The sequence below is a fragment of the Amblyraja radiata genome, chromosome 4 (assembly GCF_010909765.2).
Source record: "Amblyraja radiata isolate CabotCenter1 chromosome 4, sAmbRad1.1.pri, whole genome shotgun sequence".
NCBI classification, from domain to species: domain Eukaryota; kingdom Metazoa; phylum Chordata; class Chondrichthyes; order Rajiformes; family Rajidae; genus Amblyraja; species Amblyraja radiata.
Window position 1 is genome coordinate 106,135,381 of NC_045959.1, and position 21,524 is coordinate 106,156,904.

Below are 21,524 nucleotides of genomic sequence, written 5' to 3' on the forward strand. Positions count from 1 at the left end.
CAACTCCATACGCCTCCGCGGTTTGAATTGGGACCGGCCCCGTGAGGCCGTACGCCTCAAGCGACCACGTTTGGTCGCGCTAGACGCATGCAATCGCATGCTGGTGGGACAGGCCCTTAACTCAGCGAGTCAGACAGCATCACTGGAGAAATAGAATAGGTGATGTTTCGGGTTGAGACCCAGAAATCTATTTATGCCTCCTCCATTTGTATGGCCAAGAGATTCATTAAGAGTTCTCAGCTTGCATAGCAGCCAAACAGCCTAAAACACGTTTGGCTAAGGTTTATTATTGTCATGTCTACTGAGGTACAGTAAAAAGCTTTGCTTTGCACGCTAGCCAATACAATAAAATATTACCATACATAAATATAAAGAGGTCATACTCAAGGACAATAAGTAGAGCAAAGGAAAGGATACATAATGCAGAATATATATCTCAGCATTATAAGGTCATAAGGGATAGAATTAGGCCATTTGGCCCATCAAGTCTACTCCTCCATTCAATCATGGCTGATCTATCTCTCCTAACCTCATTCTCCTTCCTTCTCCCCATAGCTTCTGAATCCTGTACTAATCAAGAACCTATCTATCTCTGCCTTAAATATATCCACTGGCTTGGCCTCCACAGCCTTCTGTGGCAAAGAATTCCACAGATTCACCACCCTTTGACTAAAGAAATTCCTCCTCATCTCCTTCCTAAAAGAACGTCCTTTAATTCTGAGGCTATGACCTCTAATCCTATACTCTCCCACTAGTGGCTACAACCTCTCCACGTCTACTCTATCCAAGAATTGTAGCACAACAGTTCCAGAGACGTAGTCCAATTCCTACAATGAGGTGGAGGGGAATCAGACTGTACCCGAGCTCATGGATGGACTGCTCAAAGCCTCATCACATTTGGAGTTTAGAGATACAGACCCTTCAGCCCACCGAGTCAACACTGACTATCAATCACCCATACACGTTCTATGTTATCCCAAGTGGTCACAGGTAGAACGTACAAACTCCACACAGACAGCACCCAAGGTCAGGATCAAACCCAGGTCACTGGCGCTCTGAGGCAGTAATGCCCCTGTCCCACTTAGGAAACCTGAACGGAAACCTCTGGAGACTTTGCGCCCCACCCAAGGTTTCCGTGCGGTTCCCGGAGGTTTTTGTCAGTCTCCCTACCTGCTTCCACTACCTGCAACCTCTGGCAACCACCTGCAACCTCCGGGAACCGCACCGAAATCTTGGGTGGGGCGCAAATTCTCCAGATGTTTTCGTTCAGGTTTCCTAAGTGGGACAGGGGCATTACTCAACTGCTGCACCACTGCCACGGTGCCACTGAGTAAAATTCTTCTGCACATAATGAGACTTGGGGCTTACTTTCCCTTCTTTTAGTTTCCCCTCTTATCTAACTTCCCTCCCGCACACACTTGTATTGAAAAGCCCCACTGAATTCCTCCATTAGCAGAGTAAAGGTGTTTGTGTGCACATAGTCAGTAAGGCCTGCATAAGTGACTTGAGCCTAGATACAATAGAGATTCACACTTTGGGGGGGGGGGGGGGGGGGGTGTTTGGCAGAGGAGCATTGCCTGTGACTATAATTTATGTTACTTTATTTTTGCTGAGATTGAGACTGAGAGATGATATCAAAATCTTATGATTCCTTCGATTTTTTTTGTTGTTCTTGCGTTCAACTTTTGAGAGAAGGTGAATAGATTTCTGACGAAAAAATACAAGGTTAATGCCTGCATTTGTTTGTGATAATAGAAATAAAATCGCCAATAGAGAAGAACACATAGTATTGGAGTAACACAGCGGGTCTAAGTAAGCATGCAGGTACAGCAGGCAGTGAATATAGTGAATGGCATGTTGACCTTCATAACAAGAGGAGTTGAGTATAGGAGCAAAGAGGTCCTTCTGCAGTTGTACAGGGCCCTAGTGAGACCACATCTGGAGTATTGTGTGCAGTTTTGGTCTTCAAATTTGAGGAAGGACATTCTTGCTATTGAGAGAGTGCAGCGTAGGTGCATGAGGTTTATTCCCGGGATGGCGGGACTGTCATATGCTGAGCGAATGGAGCAGCTGGGCTTGTATACTCTGGAATTTAGAAGGATGTGAGCGGATCTTATTGAAACATATAAGATTATTAAGGGTTTGGAAACACTAGAGGCAGGAAGCATGTTCCCGACGTGGGGGGAGTCCAGAACCAGGGGCCACAGTTTAAGAATTTAAACCATTTAGAACGGAGATGAGGAAAAACGTTTTCACACAGAGGGTTGTGAATCTGTGGAATTCTCTGCATAACAAGGCAGGGGAAGCCAATTCTCTGGGTGTTTTCAAGAGAGAGTTAGATAGATCTCTTAAAGATAGCAGTGTCAGGGGATATGGGGGAGAAGGCAGGAACCGGGTACTGATTGTGGATGATCAGCCATGATCACATTGAATGGTGGTGCTGGCTCGAAGGGCCGAATGGCCTACTCCTGCACCTATTGTCTATTGTCTATTGGCTGGCAGAATCTCTAGAGAATATGAATAGGCGCCGTTACAGATCAGGACCTTTCTTTAATCCTGACCTTAACCATGTTCTCCAGAGCTGCTGCCTCACCCGCTGAGTTACTCCAGCACTTTGTGTCCTTTCTTGTCAACCAGCACCTGCAGTTCCTTGTATCTACATTAGTTATTTTGAATTTAGATCTAACGTGGGTCGTTTCCCCACTGTTGGCGAGTTTTCTGTGCTTTGGTGAGAGAAAAGGAGTTACTGAGTTATTCCAGCTCTTTGTGCTTTATGCAAGATTCCAGCATCTGCAGTTCCTTGTATCACCAAATAGAGAGGTTTTTTTGGCTACTGGAATCACCTCAGATCTTGTTATAGTGTTATTTTTTAATAGATCTAGGGATGGCGTTAATGTGCGGGGATCGCTGGTTGGCGGGGACTCGGTAGGCCGAAGGGCCTGTTTCCGTGCTGTATCTCTAGACTAAACCTAATCTGCTTTTTTATGGATGTAGAACACATCCTTGCAATAATGAAAACTCCACCCATGAGAGAGATGGGACTCTTTGGTCACGGCTGAATTTCTAGCTGTAGACGATTCAAGTGATGTGATGGGCTCAGGGGCCTGGAAGGCTGTGAGCTGCATCAAGTGACTAGTGACGTCTTCCCTGTCAGCTAATTGCAGAGACTTTGCAGATTTTTAATATAAATTCCCACAGGAATGGGAGTTTGAGATGAGGGTAATCATGAAATTCTGTCATCTGTCTAAATTATAGTACGTCTATATCTAGGCACAAGTGGGTGGTTTCTATTGTTCGTCTCAAACAGGAAATAGCACGATATTGAATTGGATAAGCACCTCCCTTTTCTACTGCAGTTTATTCCAATTATACTAAATGCAAAGTGGCCGATCCGTACTACCTTCCAGGAATCAGGAACAGATCACAAATCCCTCTCCAATATCGAGCAACATATCTGATGACCTTTCATCAGATGCTTCCCCAAGTCATACCATTGGCAGTCAATGGTGATTAACAGGTGTCACCATTGTGGGCGGCATGGTGGCGCAGCAGTAGAGTTGCTGCCTTGCAGCACCAGAGACCCGGGTTCAATCCTGAGTACTGGTGGTGTCTGTGTGGAGTTTGTACGTTCTCCCCGTGAACACATGGGTTTTTCTCCGGATGCTCCGGTTTCCTCCCACACTGGAAAGACGTACAGATTTGTAGGTTAATTGGTAGCAATGTTACAAAATTTTGAGATTTTAAAAATTAAGTCTGCAATTTATCCCATCAGATAAAGCATAAAAATAAGTTTAATTTGACACCTAATTCACTTTCATATCTCAAGTATTAAAAAAGTTATGGCCATTTTCATACTCGGAAATGAGCATCTTGTTCCCTATTGATTTTCTATGGACATAACAAAAAAGCTGTGATCGTGAACAGTCAAAAGCCCATAACTTTCTTAAAAATTAAGAGAACTGAATGAAATGTTCAGTTTTCATAGATTGAAGCATTCTGAAACAAATATAAAATAATCTTACGTGGATGACCTGAAATTAAAGCATATAATTAGTTAGTTACCTAATTGTAGCTAATTTCAGACTTCAATTACTAGATCTAAACATCTATCCATTTCTTAATAAATGATTAACATTTTTAAATAGCCTAAATGTCCAAATAATCACAAATAATTCACAATAAAACATGATTTTTAAATCTCATTTACATTAATTTATAGGCCAAATGGAAGGAATTCAGTGTTCAATTGCTGTAAATAAATGCCCATTTTAAATCAGCTTTCTAGTGGGTCCCTGTGGAACGCGCTGGTTTAGAACGTTCACATTGCGGTAGATTTGTGCCCCCAAATGCCCAGAAAAATACTGCGGGATATAATGGGCCCAAAATGAGCTGCTCGCAATATTAAACTTTGTATAAAGGGATCTTAAGAAGCCTTTTTTTAATGTAAAAATATACAGCTTACCTTCAATTGTCTGCTTTATGAGACCCTGCGGTTGCTGGTGGTCGCGGGTTTATAGATTGATTTTTAAACTACTATAACTATTATTCAAGGCCTTTAAAACTAATAATAGCTTTTGCGACGGGGTCTTTCAGCGATTTTTCGTTAATAATTTACTAGGCTGAACATCTTCGATTTGAACAGCCTAGAGAAAATCGCGTTTTAAACCCGCCCCCTCTAAACGGCGCCAAAATCGCGCACACCCGCAGCGGCAGATTTTCAGCTACGCTTCAGGTAGGCTTTGCAACATACCTATAATTGGCATCGATAAAATTATAAATTGTTCCCAGTAGGAATAGTGCTAGTGCAGACAAATCGTTGGACAGCGCAGACTCGGTGGGCCGAAGGGTGTATTTCCGCACTGTATCTGTAAACTAAACATCAAGGTGTTAATATTCAAATGGGTGCATCTGAATTGTTCAAGATCAAATGATAATTCCAAGTAGCCAAGAATGAACATAAAATCTACTCTTACAATATCAACAGAGGCTATTCAAAAGTCTTGTAATACCCTGAAGAAATCAAAGACTGTAAATGATGGAGAATTCAAATTAAATCACAAAATCAGTAAATAAAATAAATCAGTAACTAGGGCGGCACAACGGCTCAACTAGTAGGGCTGCTGCCTCAAAGCGACAGAGACCCAGGTTCAATCCTGGCCTCGGGTGCTGTGTGTTTGTTCTGTCTTCCTGTGACCATGTGGGTTTCCTCAAGTGTTCCAGTCTCCTCCCTCATCGCAAAGATGTGCGAGTTTGTGTCGTGCTTTAATCGGCCTCTGTAACATTGCTCCTAGCCTGTAGAGAGTGGGAGCAAAAGTGGGATAACATACAGTAATACTGGTGTGAAGGAGTGATCAGTGGTTGGCGTGGTCTCAGTGGCCGTCAACGACACAACGTGCTGGAGTAACTCAGCGGGTCAGGCAACATTCGGGGTCAGGAATCAATTAATGAATGATAGCATGATAGGTGATGTAGTAAGATAGGTTTCCATGCAGTTTCTCTAAACTAAATGAAGGAAATCTGGATATTTGATATCTAGTTGGGAGACTGAAGCTGTTGGATATGAATGAATGAATGAATGAATGAATGAATGAATGAATGAATGAATGAATGAATGAATGAATGAGTATGCAAGCATTTTAATTGCTTTTATGACCAGAATCGTAGCTTTCACTCAGATCCTGCTCAGTTTAACTCAAGGATTTGATTATCATTTTTGGAATCTATTTCCTACATGTAATACTTCAGACAGTGAGTCTGTTATGCAGTGAGACGGACTAGACAAGCAGCAGCAGTTAGTGGCCTTGGAGCATATAGTATGAATGAAGAGACAGAGCAGGAATAGCAAAGGAGGAGGGGGAGAAAGCAAGAGAAATCATGGGCCTCCCTTCGGAGAGGCAACAGGTCACAGGCAAAGGTAAGCTTCTGACCACGGGTCATCCAAATGCTGTTAACATGTTCGCTCGAGTGACGGGGGGGGGGGGGGGGATTGGCAGAGGAGCATTGCCTGTGACTATAATTTATGTTACTTTATTTTTGCTGAGATTGAGACTGAGAGATGATATCAAAATCTTATGATTCCTTCGATTTTTTTGTTGTTCTTGCGTTCAACTTTTGAGAGAAGGTGAATAGATTTCTGACGAAAAAATACAAGGTTAATGCCTGCATTTGTTTGTGATAATAGAAATAAAATCGCCAATAGAGAAGCACACATAGTATTGGAGTAACACAGCGGGTCTGAGTAAGCATGCAGGTACAGCAGGCAGTGAATAAAGTGAATGGCATGTTGACCTTCATAACAAGAGGAGTTGAGTATAGGAGCAAAGAGGTCCTTCTGCAGTTGTACAGGGCCCTAGTGAGACCACATCAGGAGTATTGTGTGCAGTTTTGGTCTCCAAATTTGAGGAAGGATATTCTTACTATTGAGAGAGTGCAGCGTAGGTGCATGAGGTTTATTCCCGGGATGGCGGGACTGTCATATGCCGAGCGAATGGAGCAGCTGGGCTTGTATACTCTGGAATTTAGAAGGATGTGAGCGGATCTTATTGAAACATATAAGATTATTAAGGGTTTGAAAACACTAGAGGCAGGAAGCATGTTCCCGACGTTGGGGGAGTCCAGAACCAGGGGCCACAGTTTAAGAATTTAAACCATTTAGAACGGAGATGAGGAAAAACTTTTCACACAGAGGGTTGTGAATCTGTGGAATTCTCTGCATAACAAGGCAGGGGAAGCCAATTATCTGGGTGCTTTCAAGAGAGAGTTAGATAGATCTCTTAAAGATAGCGGTGTCAGGGGATATGCAGAGAGGGCAGGAACGGGGTACTGATTGTGGATGATCAGCCATGATCACATTGAATGGTGGTGCTGGCTCGAAGGGCCGAATGGCCTACTCCTGCACCTATTGTCTATTGTCTATTGGCTGGCAGAATCTCTGGAGAATATGAATAGGCGCCGTTACAGATCAGGACCTTTCTTTAATCCTGACCTTAACCATGTTCTCCAGAGATGCTGCCTCACCCGCTGAGTTACTCCAGCACTTTGTGTCCTTTCTTGTCAACCAGCACCTGCAGTTCCTTGTATCTACATTAGTTATTTTGGATTTAGATCTAACGTGGGTCGTTTCCCCACTGTTGGCGAGTTTTCTGTGCTTTGGTGAGAGAAAAGGAGTTACTGAGTTACTCCAGCTCTTTGTGCTTTATGCAAGATTCCAGCTTCTGCAGTTCCTTGTATCACCAAATAGAGAGGTTTTTTTGGCTACTGGAACCACCTCAGATTTTGTTATAGTGTTATTTTTTAATAGATCTAGGGATGGCGTTAATGTGCGGGGATCGCTGGTTGGCGTGGACTCGGTGGGCCGAAGGGCCTGTTTCCGTGCTGTATCTCTAGACTAAACCTAATCTGCTTTTTTATGGATGTAGAACACATCCTTGCAATAATGAAAACTCCACCCATGAGAGAGATGGGACTCTTTGGTCACGGCTGAATTTCTAGCTTTAGACGATTCAAGTGATGTGATGGGCTCAGGGGCCTGGAAGGCTGTGAGCTGCATCAAGTGACTAGTGACGTCTTCCCTGTCAGCTAATTGCAGAGACTTTGCAGATTTTTAAATATAAATTCCCACAGGAATGGGAGTTTGAGATGAGGGTAATCATGAAATTCTGTCATCTGTCTAAAATTATAGTACGTCTATATCTAGGCACAAGTGGGTGGTTTCTATTGTTCGTCTCAAACAGGAAATAGCACGATATTGAATTGGATAAGCACCTCCCGTTTCTACTGCAGTTTATTCCAATTATACTAAATGCAAAGTGGCCGATCCGTACTACCTTCCAGGAATCAGGAACAGATCACAAATCCCTCTCCAATATCGAGCAACATATCTGATGACCTTTCATCAGATGCTTCCCCAAGTCATACCATTGGCAGTCAATGGTGATTAACAGGTGTCACCATTGTGGGCGGCACGGTGGCGCAGCAGTAGAGTTGCTGCCTTGCAGCACCAGAGACCCGGGTTCAATCCTGAGTACTGGTGGTGTCTGTGTGGAGTTTGTACGTTCTCCCCGTGAACACGTGGGTTTTTCTCCGGATGCTCCGGTTTCCTCCCACACTAGAAAGACGTACAGATTTGTAGGTTAAATGGCATCGATAAAATTATAAATTGTTCCCAGTAGGAATAGTGCTAGTGCAGACAGATCGTTGGACAGCGCAGACTCGGTGGGCCGAAGGGTGTATTTCCGCACTGTATCTCTAAACTAAACATCAAGGTGTTAATATTCAAATGGGTGCATCTGAATTGTTCAAGATCAAATGATAATTCCAAGTAGCCAAGAATGAACATAAAATCTACTCTTACAATATCAACAGAGGCTATTCAGAAGTCTTGTAATACCCTGAAGAAATCAAAGACTGTAAATGATGGAGAATTCAAATTAAATCACAAAATCAGTAAATAAAATAAATCAGTAACTAGGGGGGCACCACGGCTCAACTAGTAGGGCTGCTGCCTCAAAGCGACAGAGACCCAGGTTCAATCCTGACCTCGGGTGCTGTGTGTTTGTTCTGTCTTCCTGTGACCATGTGGGTTTCCTCCAAGTGTTCCAGTCTCCTCCCTCATCGCAAAGATGTGCGCGTTTGTGTCGTGGGTTAATCGGCCTCTGTAACATTGCTCCTAGCCTGTAGACAGTGGGAGCAAAAGTGGGATAACATATAGTAATACTAGTGTGAAGGAGTGATCAGTGGTTGGCGCCGTCTCAGTGGCCGTCAACGACACAACGTGCTGGAGTAACTCAGCGGGTCAGGCAACATTCGGGGTCAGGAATCAATTAATGAATGATAACATGATAGGTGATGTAGCAAGATAGGTTTCCATGCAGTTTCTCTAAACTAAATGAAGGAAATCTGGATATTTGATATCTAGTTGGGAGACTGAAGCTGTTGGATATGAATGAATGAATGAATGAATGAATGAATGAATGAATGAATGAATGAATGAATGAATGAATGAATGAATGAATGAGTGAATGAGTGAATGAATGAATGAATGAATGATTGAATGAATGCATAAATTAATTAATTAATTAATGAGTATGCAAGCATTTTAATTGCTTTTATGACCAGAATCGTAGCTTTCACTCAGATCCTGCTCAGTTTAACTCAAGGATTTGATTATCATTTTTTGAATCTATTTCCTACATGTAATACTTCAGACAGTGAGTCTGTTATGCAGTGAGACGGACTAGACAAGCAGCAGCAGTTAGTGGCCTTGGAGCATATAGTATGAATGAAGAGACAGAGCAGGAATAGCAAAGGAGGAGGGGGAGAAAGCAAGAGAAATCATGGGCCTCCCTTCGGAGAGGCAACAGGTCACAGGCAAAGGTAAGCTTCTGACCACGGGTCATCCAAATGCTGTTAACATGTTCGCTCGAGTGACTGGGAAGCATCCATTTCACTGGCCCACCAGTGGTCTACAGTCCAGTCGACCATTTCTTATGGAGACCACGTCCATTTGTACTGGAGGAACGTGTCGCACCCATTCACACCAGTTCGATGTTATCCCACTTTCTCTTACGCTTTCTACACACTAAGCACAATTTTGTAGAGGCCAATTATCCAACAAACCCTAATCTCTTAAGGATGTGGAGGGGAGGAATCTGGAGGTCTACATTTACCCTGCTAAATCCTCTACCAATGCTGGACTAGAGAAAACCTTCAGCATGCTGCTTGATTAAAATAGTTAAATAAAGAACCTGTCTTCTGTGAATGGATTATTCACCAACTCTTACGCCCCATTTCACCTCTTTCGAAATCTGCAGCAGGAAGGTTCATGGTTGGCTGGAACAGATTGGACTGGTTTAATTTTTAATGTGTTACCTGACCATAAAATGTATGGAGAGTTAAGGTTACCTGCGGGCAGACTACAAGCCTGCAAGCGGTCATAAGCTGCCATCTACCTCATTGGAGACCCTCAGACTATCTTTAATTGAACTTTACTGGACTTTATCTTGCACTAAACAGTATTATCTTTATCATGTATGGTATCTGAGCACTGTGGACGGCTGGATGATAATCATGTATAGTTTTTCCGCTGACTGGATAGCGCGCAACAAAAATTTGTCACTGTACCTCAGTATGCGTGACAATAAACTAAACTAAATTAAACTTTATTATAGCTTCCTTTTTTTTAAAATAATATTTTTATTAGAAGCATATACATATCATAATCTAAACACATTTTGTTTATCAATTACATATTGTTAATAGATGGGATTCCAGCTATCGAAGTAGTAAGGGTCCTCATTTATCAATTGCATATTAACTCTGCTTCTATTTGTTTTTGTTTTTTTATATAGATAGGAAGAAAGAAGAAAAAAAAATGATAAAAAAGAATAGAATAAATTACCAATAATACGAATTGGAGATTGGTCCGTAAATTATAAAAACATAGTTATTCATCTAATCCTGGGTTCAAGCTTCAGTCAGGCTTCTGTGCCGGACCAACTTACCCTTTCAAAAAATCAATAAATGGAGACCATATTCTAGCAGATAATTCTTGTTTGTCAATTAAGACAAGTCTAGTTCTTTCCAAATGTAAGGTCTCCGACATCTCCATAATCCACATTTTAATTGTGGGAGTTGTTGGTAATATTAATTTTTTCCAGATATTATACTATAATCAAGGAAGTTTCTTTGGCTTGTTGTAAGTTTTAGACTTTGTTCTGATATTCTTAACATTATTAGTTTTGAGTCAGGATCCAATTGGGTATTAACAACTTCAGAAACTATTCTAAAAATATCCGTCCAGAGATTTGTGATTTGTATACAATTTACAAAAGTATCAGTTAAATTAGCCTCTGAGTGTTGATATTTATCACAGATAGGAGAGATATGTGGGAAAATTCTATTTAATTTTGTTTTAGAGTAATGCAGCCTATGTAATACTTTAAATTGTATTAAAGAATGTCTGGCATTTAACGGGCATTGATGTATATGTTGTAGACTTTCGTGTATTATAGCTTCCTGCGGATGGTACTTCCAGTTGCACAGTGGTTCTGAATTTCCAAATACGTCGCAACCTGATGAAACACAGAACAATCCTAACAATTAGATAAATAATTAAATTAAATACTAAAAGTCAATATACCGCTACAGAGCAAGCAGTTCACTTTTAACTAACGAGATCATCTATTTCAATTTGTTTCCAGGATTGCCCGGACAATAGGATATCTGCTTTTCCTCTTGCACTTAAATGCCTGTCTATATTACTGGGCTTCAGATTTAGACGGTATAGGCAGCAACAAATGGGTCTACAATGGTAAAGGAAACAGCTAATTATTGATCTGATACCATTTAAGAATGTTACTGCAAACATCAGAAAGAAGCGAATTAGCACTGTGGCAAAACAATACTTGCTTCTCTCAGCCAATGATTGTATTTTTATCCTAACAGACGTTACGTTCAGCTTCTAACATATCTATGAACTTCAAACTTATGCATTTTCTCCCTACCCTCTCTTACAGTGACTCATTGGCCCATTGCCCACTGTTCTGGGGTAAAAGGACAGGGTGTGGGGTAAATAAAGTCATACAGTGTACAAACAGACCACTCAGCCCCACTTGCCCACGGCGACCAACATGTCCCATCCACACTACTCCTACCTACCTGCATTTAGCCCACATCCTTCTCAACCTCTCCTATCCATGTACCTGTCCAAATATTTCTTAAACCTTGCGATAGTACCAGCCTCGACTACCTCCTCCGGCAGCTCGTTCCATACACCCGCCACCCTTTGTGTAAATATACCAAAAGTGGTTGAATCTTACTGCTTAAATCATGTACATCAAGTACAAGTAGAAAAATCAGTCTGAAGAAGGCCCCTGACCCGAAACGTCACCTATCCATTTTCTCCAGAGATGCTGCCTGACCCGCTGAGTTACTCCAGCACTTTGTGTCTATCTTGGGGTTAGTTTGCAGAGAGCTGCTGAATGTGAAACCACTAATTGTTGCTGGGTCTTCACCAATTTGTTTACAATATCCCTTGATTCGTTCATAGAGTTACAGAGACATACAGTATGGAAACAGGTTCTTCGGCCCAACTTTCCCATGCCGACCAAGATGCCCCATTTACACTGGTATCAGCTGCTTGAGTTTGGCCCATATCCTTCTAAATGTTTCCTATCCATGTCCTATCCAAATGTATTTTAAATGTTGTTATAGAACTTGCCTCAACTATCTTCTCTGACATTTTGTTCAACACACCCAACACTCTCCATGTGAAAAAGTTAATCCTCAGGTTCCTGTTAAATCTTTCCCCTCTCACCTTCAACCTATGTCCTCTGGTACTTGATTTCACTACTCTGGGCGCATTTGTTAAATTCTGGAGTTTATTTCTTCAATATCACATTAGGTTAGTCTTCTGTTTTAAAATAATATGGACTACTTATGTAATTATTCTGTTCTGTAGAATTAATAAGGCAGTTATCTCATCTCAGCATCCAGATAAGAGATGAACTCTACTTCAGCTCTGCAAATATGGCTGAGAAATCCTATTCATTAGGTTGTTTGAAAACCGCAACTAGGTGACTGGACAGAATGTGGACCATTCATCAATCTTAAACGAACCAATTAACGGTATAATTTGAAGATAGACTGCAAAGTGCCGGGGAACTCAGCGGGTCAGGCAGCATCTCTGGAGAAAAAAGAGTAAGGTGAGGTTTTGAGTCCAAAGTAGAGGTGGGGAGTTGGGGGAGGAGGTGGGTTGGGACTAGAAGAGAGAAAAGGCCAGAACAATTCCTGTAACTGTATAATGTGTTGTTTTTATTTCCGAAGGTCAGACCATGTAACATAATGCTGTCAGTTTATTTTCTTCTTGAGTGCTGTACGTGCTGCAAAAGATTATATAGCATTATATCTTCCCTTTGATGGAGTACAGAACCCGAATTGCTCTCAATGAATATTGAACTGTTTGTTAAATCAAAAGATAATTTTAATGAGAAATCATTATTTTTAGCCATGTGCAGCAATTTAATCTTGATGACGAATATTTTCTATATTTCCTTTCTTACTTTGTGATAATTTATAGTTGTATCTGCTGTTTCCTTTATGCAGAGAAATCCCCTCTGATGATCATTGGGCTTCCACCCCTCCCCAATGAATTTGAGAATGTACAGTATTTCAGATATGCAACTATTTTTTAGGAGGTCTTATTTTAATTTAGTTCAAAGACACAGCATGGAAACAGGCCCTTCGGCCCAGCGACCCCACCCTGCCCATTGATCACCCATTCACGCTAGTTTCATGTTATCCCATTTTGTCGTTCACCCCATCCACACTAGGGACAATTTTCCAGAGGTCGATTAACCTACATAATCGTAACCACCTGTTGAATTCCACTTCTAAAATTCCGTTTCATTAGTGTTAGTAATGATGTGCTAGTGATAAGAGTGGGTTGCCGGGAGAGAAATATAGGATTGGTGTGAGAGCTAGCATTGACTCGATGTACTGAACGGCCTCTTATATTCTGAAGAAATATGAAATATGAAAATATGTAATGAAAGATTATCTCAGTTCTCATCTTATTCAGCTGTTTTTGTGTTATTTCCTCGTTGATAAATGTTTTAGAAACTCATCAAAGCATCATCGCTTACACTAATGGAACAGAATTTTAGTAGAATTCAACGTGCAGCTATGATCATATATGCACAAATACCTCAACCAAGCAAGATAGCAATTTTCTACCCTGGTTATTATTAAGTGAACAAAAATAGGAGTGCAAAGCCAATTTTTCAACTTCATCTTCCAGTGAGCTGCCAAAAGAGATAATATTTTATGTTCGAGCTTATGCTGAAAATTGTTTACCTTCTATCCCAGCCTTGTTCTGGAAAGAAATGAGACTGTCCTAATCTATTTGATTTACAAACTAATCTTCCAACTTCCATACCCTCTTTCTCACAGAGGATGGCAATTTCCCTTGTATAATAATTCTGTACACACCTGTCTCTGATCGCACCTGCTATTGAAAACATCAGCCATTCTTTTGTTAACTCATGCCTTGCACCTTCCATCCCCCCAAAAAAACATATACGATGTTGGTGAGGCCGCATTTAGAGTACTGTGTTCAGTTCTCGGCACCATGTTATAGGAGAGATGTTGTCAAGCTGGAGAGGGCACAGAGAAGATTTACAAGGACGTTGCCAGGACTAGAGGGTCTGAGCTATAGGGAGAGGTTGAGTCGGCTGGGACTCTATTCCATGGAGCACAAGAGGTTGAGGGGTGATCTTATAGAGGTGGATAAAATCATGAGAGGAATAGATCGGGTAGATGCACAGTCTCTTGCCCAGAGTAGGTGAATCGAGGACCAGAGGACATACTAGGTTTAAGGTGAAGGGGAAAGGATTTAATAGGAATCTGAGGGTGAGCCTTTCACACAAAGGGTGGTGGGGGTATGGAACATGCTGCCAGAGGAGGCAGGGACCATCCCAACGTAAGAAACAGTTAAGCAGGTACATGGATAGGACAGATTTAGAGGGATATGGGCCAAATGCAGGCAGGTGGGACTAGTGTAGCTTGGCCGGTGTGGGCAAATTCCATGCTGTATCACTCTGTGACTCTATGACTATCAGCTCAGCTGCCTGCTTCCTATGCACATCATTCAAATGTTTAAATCCCTCGCTGGCCTTCAGTATTTAGTCCAATGGTTCCTTTAACATAGAACAGTACAGCACAAGGATAGGCCCTACGATCTGCAAAGTCACATGATCCCAAGACGAACTCTTATCTGCACATAACCACTATCCCTCCAGTCCCTGTGCCTGTCCAAAAGTCTCGTAAATGCCACTATCGTATCTGCCCCCATCACCCCTGGCAGCGCATTCCAGGCACTCAACGCCCTCTGTATAAAGAACTTGCCCTGCGCATCTTTTTTAAACTTTGCTCCTCTCACTTTAAAACTGTGCCTTCCAATATTTGATTGTTCCATCTTGGGGAAAAAAGTTCCAGTTATGTGTAATAAGACACAGTTAATTGCATGTTCTGCATGTTATCACTCAAATCACACCATTCGTGATAACAATTGAGGCTCTTGTGGAACAGCACGCAGAGAGTCGACATGTTTCAACGCCATTTTGTAACCCCCAGGTCTCTGACATGTCCAATCTAGACCTATGGAGATGAGCAATTCTTATATTTCTCACGTTAAGGCCCGATGTCCTGGCAGCACTGGGCCCAGCGAGATGCTGTCAGATCCTTCCATCACCGCTCGTGCACCACCACAGAACCTCAGGATAGACTAGTTCGAGGATCCTTCACAGCCGCCAACTTTCCCCTTCACCTTCCACCGCTGCCAGGATGTAGGATTCGTCTGGTTAAACTACGGAGGATAGGTTACTCAAACTAGAGCGCATTCCCTGCTCCACAGTTGCCCGCACACCGTGGCAACCAACTACATCAATCCTCAATGCCTTCCCGGTCCCACGCAGGTCAGGAAGACATGCCCTATTCCCCAACAGTCACACATTCTCAGAATCCGTTCACCTAGTGACTGCGTGAGTTTTCTCCGGGTACTCCGGTTTCCTCCCACATTCGAAAGACGGGCTGATTCGTAGGTTAATTGGCTTCTGTACGTTGTCCTTAGTGTGTAGGGTAGGACTAGCGTTGGTCGGCACAGACTCGGTGGGCCAAAGAGCCTGTTTCCATGCTGTATCTCTAAACTAAACTAAACTAATCCATTTATTAAAACTTCCAGCGAATGTGATAGGCAGCATGTAAATGCAAAGTCTGTCATTTTTGAAATTCAAAACTTCTAACCTTAGCTGACAAAGAGTATCACACCCGTTACACCCCTTCCACCCCCTTCCACCCCCTTCCTCCCCCTTCCTCCCCCTTCCTCCCCCTTCCTCCCCCTTCCTCCCCCTTCCTCCCCCTCTCAGTTGAAACATGGTTTCATTTGTTGTAAGATATTTGTCTTCTCCAGGTACCTGAGATGTTACTATTGGGCAGTCCGAACTTTGATTACATTTGGCGGCATTCCTGAACCAGTCACAGTCTCTGAACTAATCTTTCAGCGCTGCAATTATTTCACAGGTGTCTTGGGTTCTCCAGTTTATTTGGTCAGGTCAATTAACTTATTATGGAATGGTCAGGCAGAAGGATAAAGCAAAGGCAGAGGGAAAAGTTAAAAGCCATTACTGCTGAGTCAAATGTGTAGGAAGGAACTGCAGATGCTGATTTACACTGATAGACAGCGGGACAGTCAGCATTTCTGAAGAGAAGGAATGGGTGCCTTTTCAGGTCGAGACCCTTCTTCAGGCTGAGAGTCGGGGGAGAGGGAGACTAGAGATATGTGGATGGCTATGATGTGAAAAAGACAGATCAAAGCAGACAATGACCATTTAGAATGGATCATTGTTAGCTGAGGGGAAGGAATCAATGCAATAAAATTAATCAGGCAGACAGTGAAATTCGTCAGAAAACTAGGTTGGATTACCCCAGCATTTTGTGTCAATTTTACTGCCGAATCAAATACTTACAAATAAAGTATTCTCATGTCTTTATTACACTAATCTGGAAAACACTTTTTTCCAAGTTTACTATGTCGAGATTGGATCGCAGGACATTATTATTTTTTCCTTTAAAGGTGCATAAACATTGTAATAGCCAAACCTCTTGTTGATATTGGCATTATTGAATTAATGACACTATTTAGTAGCCAGAGGTTATTCATCCAAAATAATCGGTACAAGAACTGTTCCAGAGCCGCTGTCTGAAAAAAGCTCTGAGAATAGCTAAGGACAAACTGCACCCTCTCCACATACACCTGGACCTCCTGCCATCAGGCAAGAGATACCGGAGCATCAAAGCCCGGACTATCACACTGCTAAACAGCTTCCTACCACAGGCTGTGAGGCTGCTAAACAGTCACTCTGTACTCACAGTCACCTGATTCTGCAGCTTTGCACTGACATTTTAATAACTCTGGCACTGGCCACTCAAATCAGCTGCCCCGGACATTTTAATGACTGTTTTTACTGTATTTTAATGTTGCTGTTTTACCTGCTTTTAACTATTTATACTGTTTCATCAGGGACTGGATTGTTTTTACTGTTATTATGTGTGAAATGTTTTAAGTTTCATGTGCGATGCTCCGGTATTCCCTGGGAAACGTCTTCTCATTTTGCACTGTACAACTGTTGCTTTGCAAGATGACAGTAATGGTTGATTGATTGATTGATTGATTGATTGATTGATTGATTCTAATTCTAAATAATTCTAAAAATTAAAACTGGAAATCTTTTGTTGCAACTGAAAGTCAACATGTAGGTACAGCAGGTAGTGAAGAAAGCTAATAATGAAGGGATTTGAATATAGGAGTAAAGAGGTCCTCCTGCAGTTGTACAGGTCCCTGGTGAGATAACATCTGGAGTATTGTGTGTAGTTTTGGTCTCCTAATTTGAGGAAGGACATCCTTGCTGTTGAGGCAGTGCAGTGTAGGTTCACATGATTAATTCCCGGGATGGCAAGACTGTCATATGAGGAAAGATTGGAAAGGCTGGGCTTGTATTCACTGGAATTTAGAAGGATGCGGAGATCTTATAGAAACTCTTATATAAAATTATAAAAGGGCTGGTCAAGCTGGATGCAGGAAAAATGTTCCCAATGTTGGGGGAGTCCAGAACCGGGGGCCACAGTCTAAGAATAAACGGGAGGCCATTTAAATTTGAGTTGTGGAAAAACATTTTCACCCAGAGAGTTGTGAATTTGTGGAATTCTCTGCCACAGAAGGCAGTAGAGGCCAATTCACTGGATGAATTTAAAAGAGAGTTAGGTAGATATGTGGATGGCTAGTGGCTAGTGGAATCAAGGGATATGGTGAGAAGGCAGGCACAGGTTACTGATTGTGGATGATCAGCCATGATCGCAATGAATGGCGGTGCTGGCTCAAAGGGCCAAATAGCCTCGTCCTGCACCTATTTTACAAACTCAGTGGGACAAGCAGCGTCTCTGGATAGAAGGAACGGGTAACATTTCTGGTCGAGACCCTTCTTCAGACTGAGAGTCGGGAGAAATAAAATGTAATCTGGGGGACAGACTGGTCGGAGAACTAGGATGGGGGAAGCACAGATAGAGAGGGAAAGCAAGAGTTTCTTGAAGTTACAGAAGTCAATATTCATAACTTTGGGTTGTAAGCTGCCCAAGCGAAATATGAGGTGCTGTTCCTCAAATTCGCATTGGGCCTCATTCTGACAGTGGACAGAAAGGTCAGTATGGGAATGGGATGCTTGAGAGTTGGCACAAACTCTATAACTCATTGCAAGAAAGCAGCTTGAAACATACTCATCTTAAAAACATGCTCATCTTATCATTTTATGAAAATAGCTGATGACCCTGCCCATTTCCTCCATTTCAGATGCGTGATATTATTGGAGCAGCTACTGCAGGCCAGAGTTATTACCCAACATCTTTGGACAACTCTGTTGCATTCATGAATATATATTCAGTTTCAAGAAACGGACAAAATCGTATACGTAAATGGTATGAATACACATGGGAATCACAAGGCCAGCTGGGTAAGTAGGCTTTGCTCACACCAGGGTTCCTAGCTCGTGAACGTCTTCTACTTAAAAAAAGAATGTTTATTTTCTTTCAGATGTATCTGAGATGATGGAAAGTAGGCCAGTAAAGATGCAACTGTCCATTGCTATTGATCAAAACTATGAGACAGTCAGCAAGGTTGATCTGTTTAAGGTATGCAAATTATAAACTTCACGTTAATTGGGTTCTCATTCTCATCTCTTATAAAGAGGCTATTCAACCGATTGAGTCTTTGACTGCTTTCCCATTAATCCCATTTCCCATCATATATCCCTGTAGTCTCTTTCAATCATAAGTTCATAAGTTCCAGGAGCAGAATTAGGCCATTCAGCCCTTCAAATCTACTCCGCCATTCAATCATGTCCTATCTGTCTTTCCCTCTCAACCCCATTCTCCTGCATTCTCCCCATAACCCCCATGACATCCTTACTAATCAAAAATCTGTCACTCTCCGCCTTAAAAATATCCATTGACTTGGCTTTCACACCTGTCTGTGGTAATGAGTTCCACAGATTCACCACCCTCTGACTAAAGAAATTCCTCTTCATCTCCTTCCTATAGGCAGAGTCCTTTTATTCTGAGGCTATGGCTTCTGGTCCTAGACTTTCCCACTAGTGGAAACATCCTCTCCACACTCACTGTATCCAGGCCTCGCTGATGTTCCTAACTACCCCATAGTTCATTTACTATGCCCAAAACCTATAACCCATAACCTAACAATGTTTGTAATGTGGAGGTAATCTTCAGCACCCAGGGTAAACCCACGCCCCTCACAGGGAGAACAAGTCACAGTCAAATTCCACTCAGACAGCACCCAGGGTCTGGATCATACCCAGGCCATTGGACCTGGAAAGAATCAGCAATACCTGCCTCTCTGCCCAGATGGGGAAGTTATATTAAAAAGAGTCCGGATGATTCATTGAACACAGCTTTAAAACTGCGATAACGTTGTCGAAGATAGACAGAAAATGCTGGAGTAACTCAGCGGGACAGGCAGCATCTCTGGAGAGAAGGAATGAGTGACGTTTTGGGTCCAAACCCTTATTCCGTCAAAAGAAGGGTCTCGACCAAAAATATCACCCATTTCTTCTCTCCAGAGATGCTGACTGTCCCGCTGAGTTACTCCAGAATTTTCCATCTATTTTGGTGTAAACCAGCATCTGCAGTTCCTTCCTACACATAACATTAATGGAACTTAGCTTTGAAATTCCTGTGCATATACTCTTATGACACTGTTCCAAATGTTGACATTGGCTTCCTTTCTATGCAATTTTTTTAATGCACATTTTGCTTTTAAACAAATGAAATACAAATCTGCTTGTTGCAAGCATGTTAACCTGTTAGCTGAATATCAAGAGGTGTAGAAAGGAACTGCAGATGCTGGTTTATTCAGAAGATAGACACAAAGTGCTGGAGTAACTCAGTAGGTCAAGCTGAGTCTGAAGAAGGGCCTGACACGAAACGCCACCCATTCTTTTTCTGCCTGAACCACTGAGTTACTTCAGCACTTTGTGTCTATCGTCTGTTGAAAGTCAACATGTATGTGTGATAGAGCGTTATAATAGAGCATTACATTATAATCAGCAATGTTTCACATTTAATTTAGTACTAGTTTGTAAACAATGCTTGGTGTCTCAAAATTAACTTAAACATAAAATAGGAGGTTGAAATATTTTTTCACTTTTGATCCTAATTTGAATGTGTTAATAGTTTCATGTATTATTTCAAGGGAATTATTAATGTATATTAAGGTATCTGATTAAATAGCAGAAAGAGAAAGCATCAGCCAGCATTGTAAGCATTTACACAAGTCTTCAACTTTATATGTTCAGAAAGTAGACTGATTTTAACTTTCCCAGTTGTTGTAAATTCCTTATTCTGGTTTATGACAGAAGGGCAGCACAGCGACACAGCTAGTAGAGGACCTGGTTTCAATCCTGACCTCGGATGCTGTCCATGTGGAGTTTGCACGTTCTCCCCGTGACCTGCGTGGGTTTTCTCCGAGATCTTCAGTTTCATCCCACACTCCAAAGACGTGCAGATTTGTAGGTTGTGTGGGAAGGAACTGCAGATGCTGATTTAAACTGAAGATACAAGACTGATTGTGAAGAAGGGTCTCGACCCGAAACGTCACCTATTCCTTTTCTCCAAAGATGCCTTTTGGCCCACTGAGTTACTTCAGCATTTTGTGTCTATCTTCAGATTTGTACATTAATTGGCTTGGTATAAATGTAAATTGTCCCAAGTGTGTGTGTCGGATAGGGTTAAGGATCGCTGGTCGGTGCGGACTCAGTGGGCCGAAAGGCTTGTTTTCGCAATGTATCTCTAAACTAAACTAAAAAAATGAAATCCTGACCTTGGGTGATGTCTGTGTGGAGTTTGCACGTTCTCCCTGTGACAGCGTGGGTTTCCTCTCGATGCTACAGTTTCCTCCCACACCCCAAAGATGTTCAGTTTTATAGGTTAATTTGCCTCTGTAAATTGCCCCTTGTGTGAAGGTAGGTGGATGAGAAAATGGGATAAAGTAGAACTAGTGTGAACGATGGTCGGTATGGACTCGGAGGGCTGAAGGGCCTGTTTCCATGCTGCATTTCTAAACTAAACTAAACTTAAAATGTAAGTGTTACCATTGACTAATGCAATTTTACAGCTTAGGTAATGAACATTCCCAACTGGGGAAAAAAACACTTTTATATGTAGATCAAGCTCTGATAACATCATTAAAATTTAAAGAGTGCATTAATGAGGTTTGTGCAGGGGAATAATGATGGCTTCCCTACCAGCCCAATTCTATCTGAACACACGACTAAGCAGTGATAAGCACCATTATGGAAAAGTATATATTATGATCATTTTTAAACTACAGATGCTAAAAATCTGAAATGAGAATAGAAAATTCTGCATAACTACAGGTGAAGCAGCATCTGTGGAAACAGAAA

The 21,524-nt window shown here is 41.9% G+C and overlaps 1 protein-coding gene across 1 annotated transcript in view; it reads left to right on the top strand.

Annotated features, from left to right (window-relative positions):
* Nucleotides 1–21,524, top strand: part of cngb3 (cyclic nucleotide gated channel subunit beta 3) — a 107,117-nt gene that overhangs the window by 40,777 nt on the left and 44,816 nt on the right. The window contains 5 exon segments of the mRNA XM_033020407.1: nt 11,202–11,325; nt 15,969–16,083; nt 16,086–16,108; nt 18,401–18,560; nt 18,641–18,738. Of these exon segments, the coding sequence (XP_032876298.1) occupies nt 11,202–11,325; nt 15,969–16,083; nt 16,086–16,108; nt 18,401–18,560; nt 18,641–18,738 (520 nt within the window).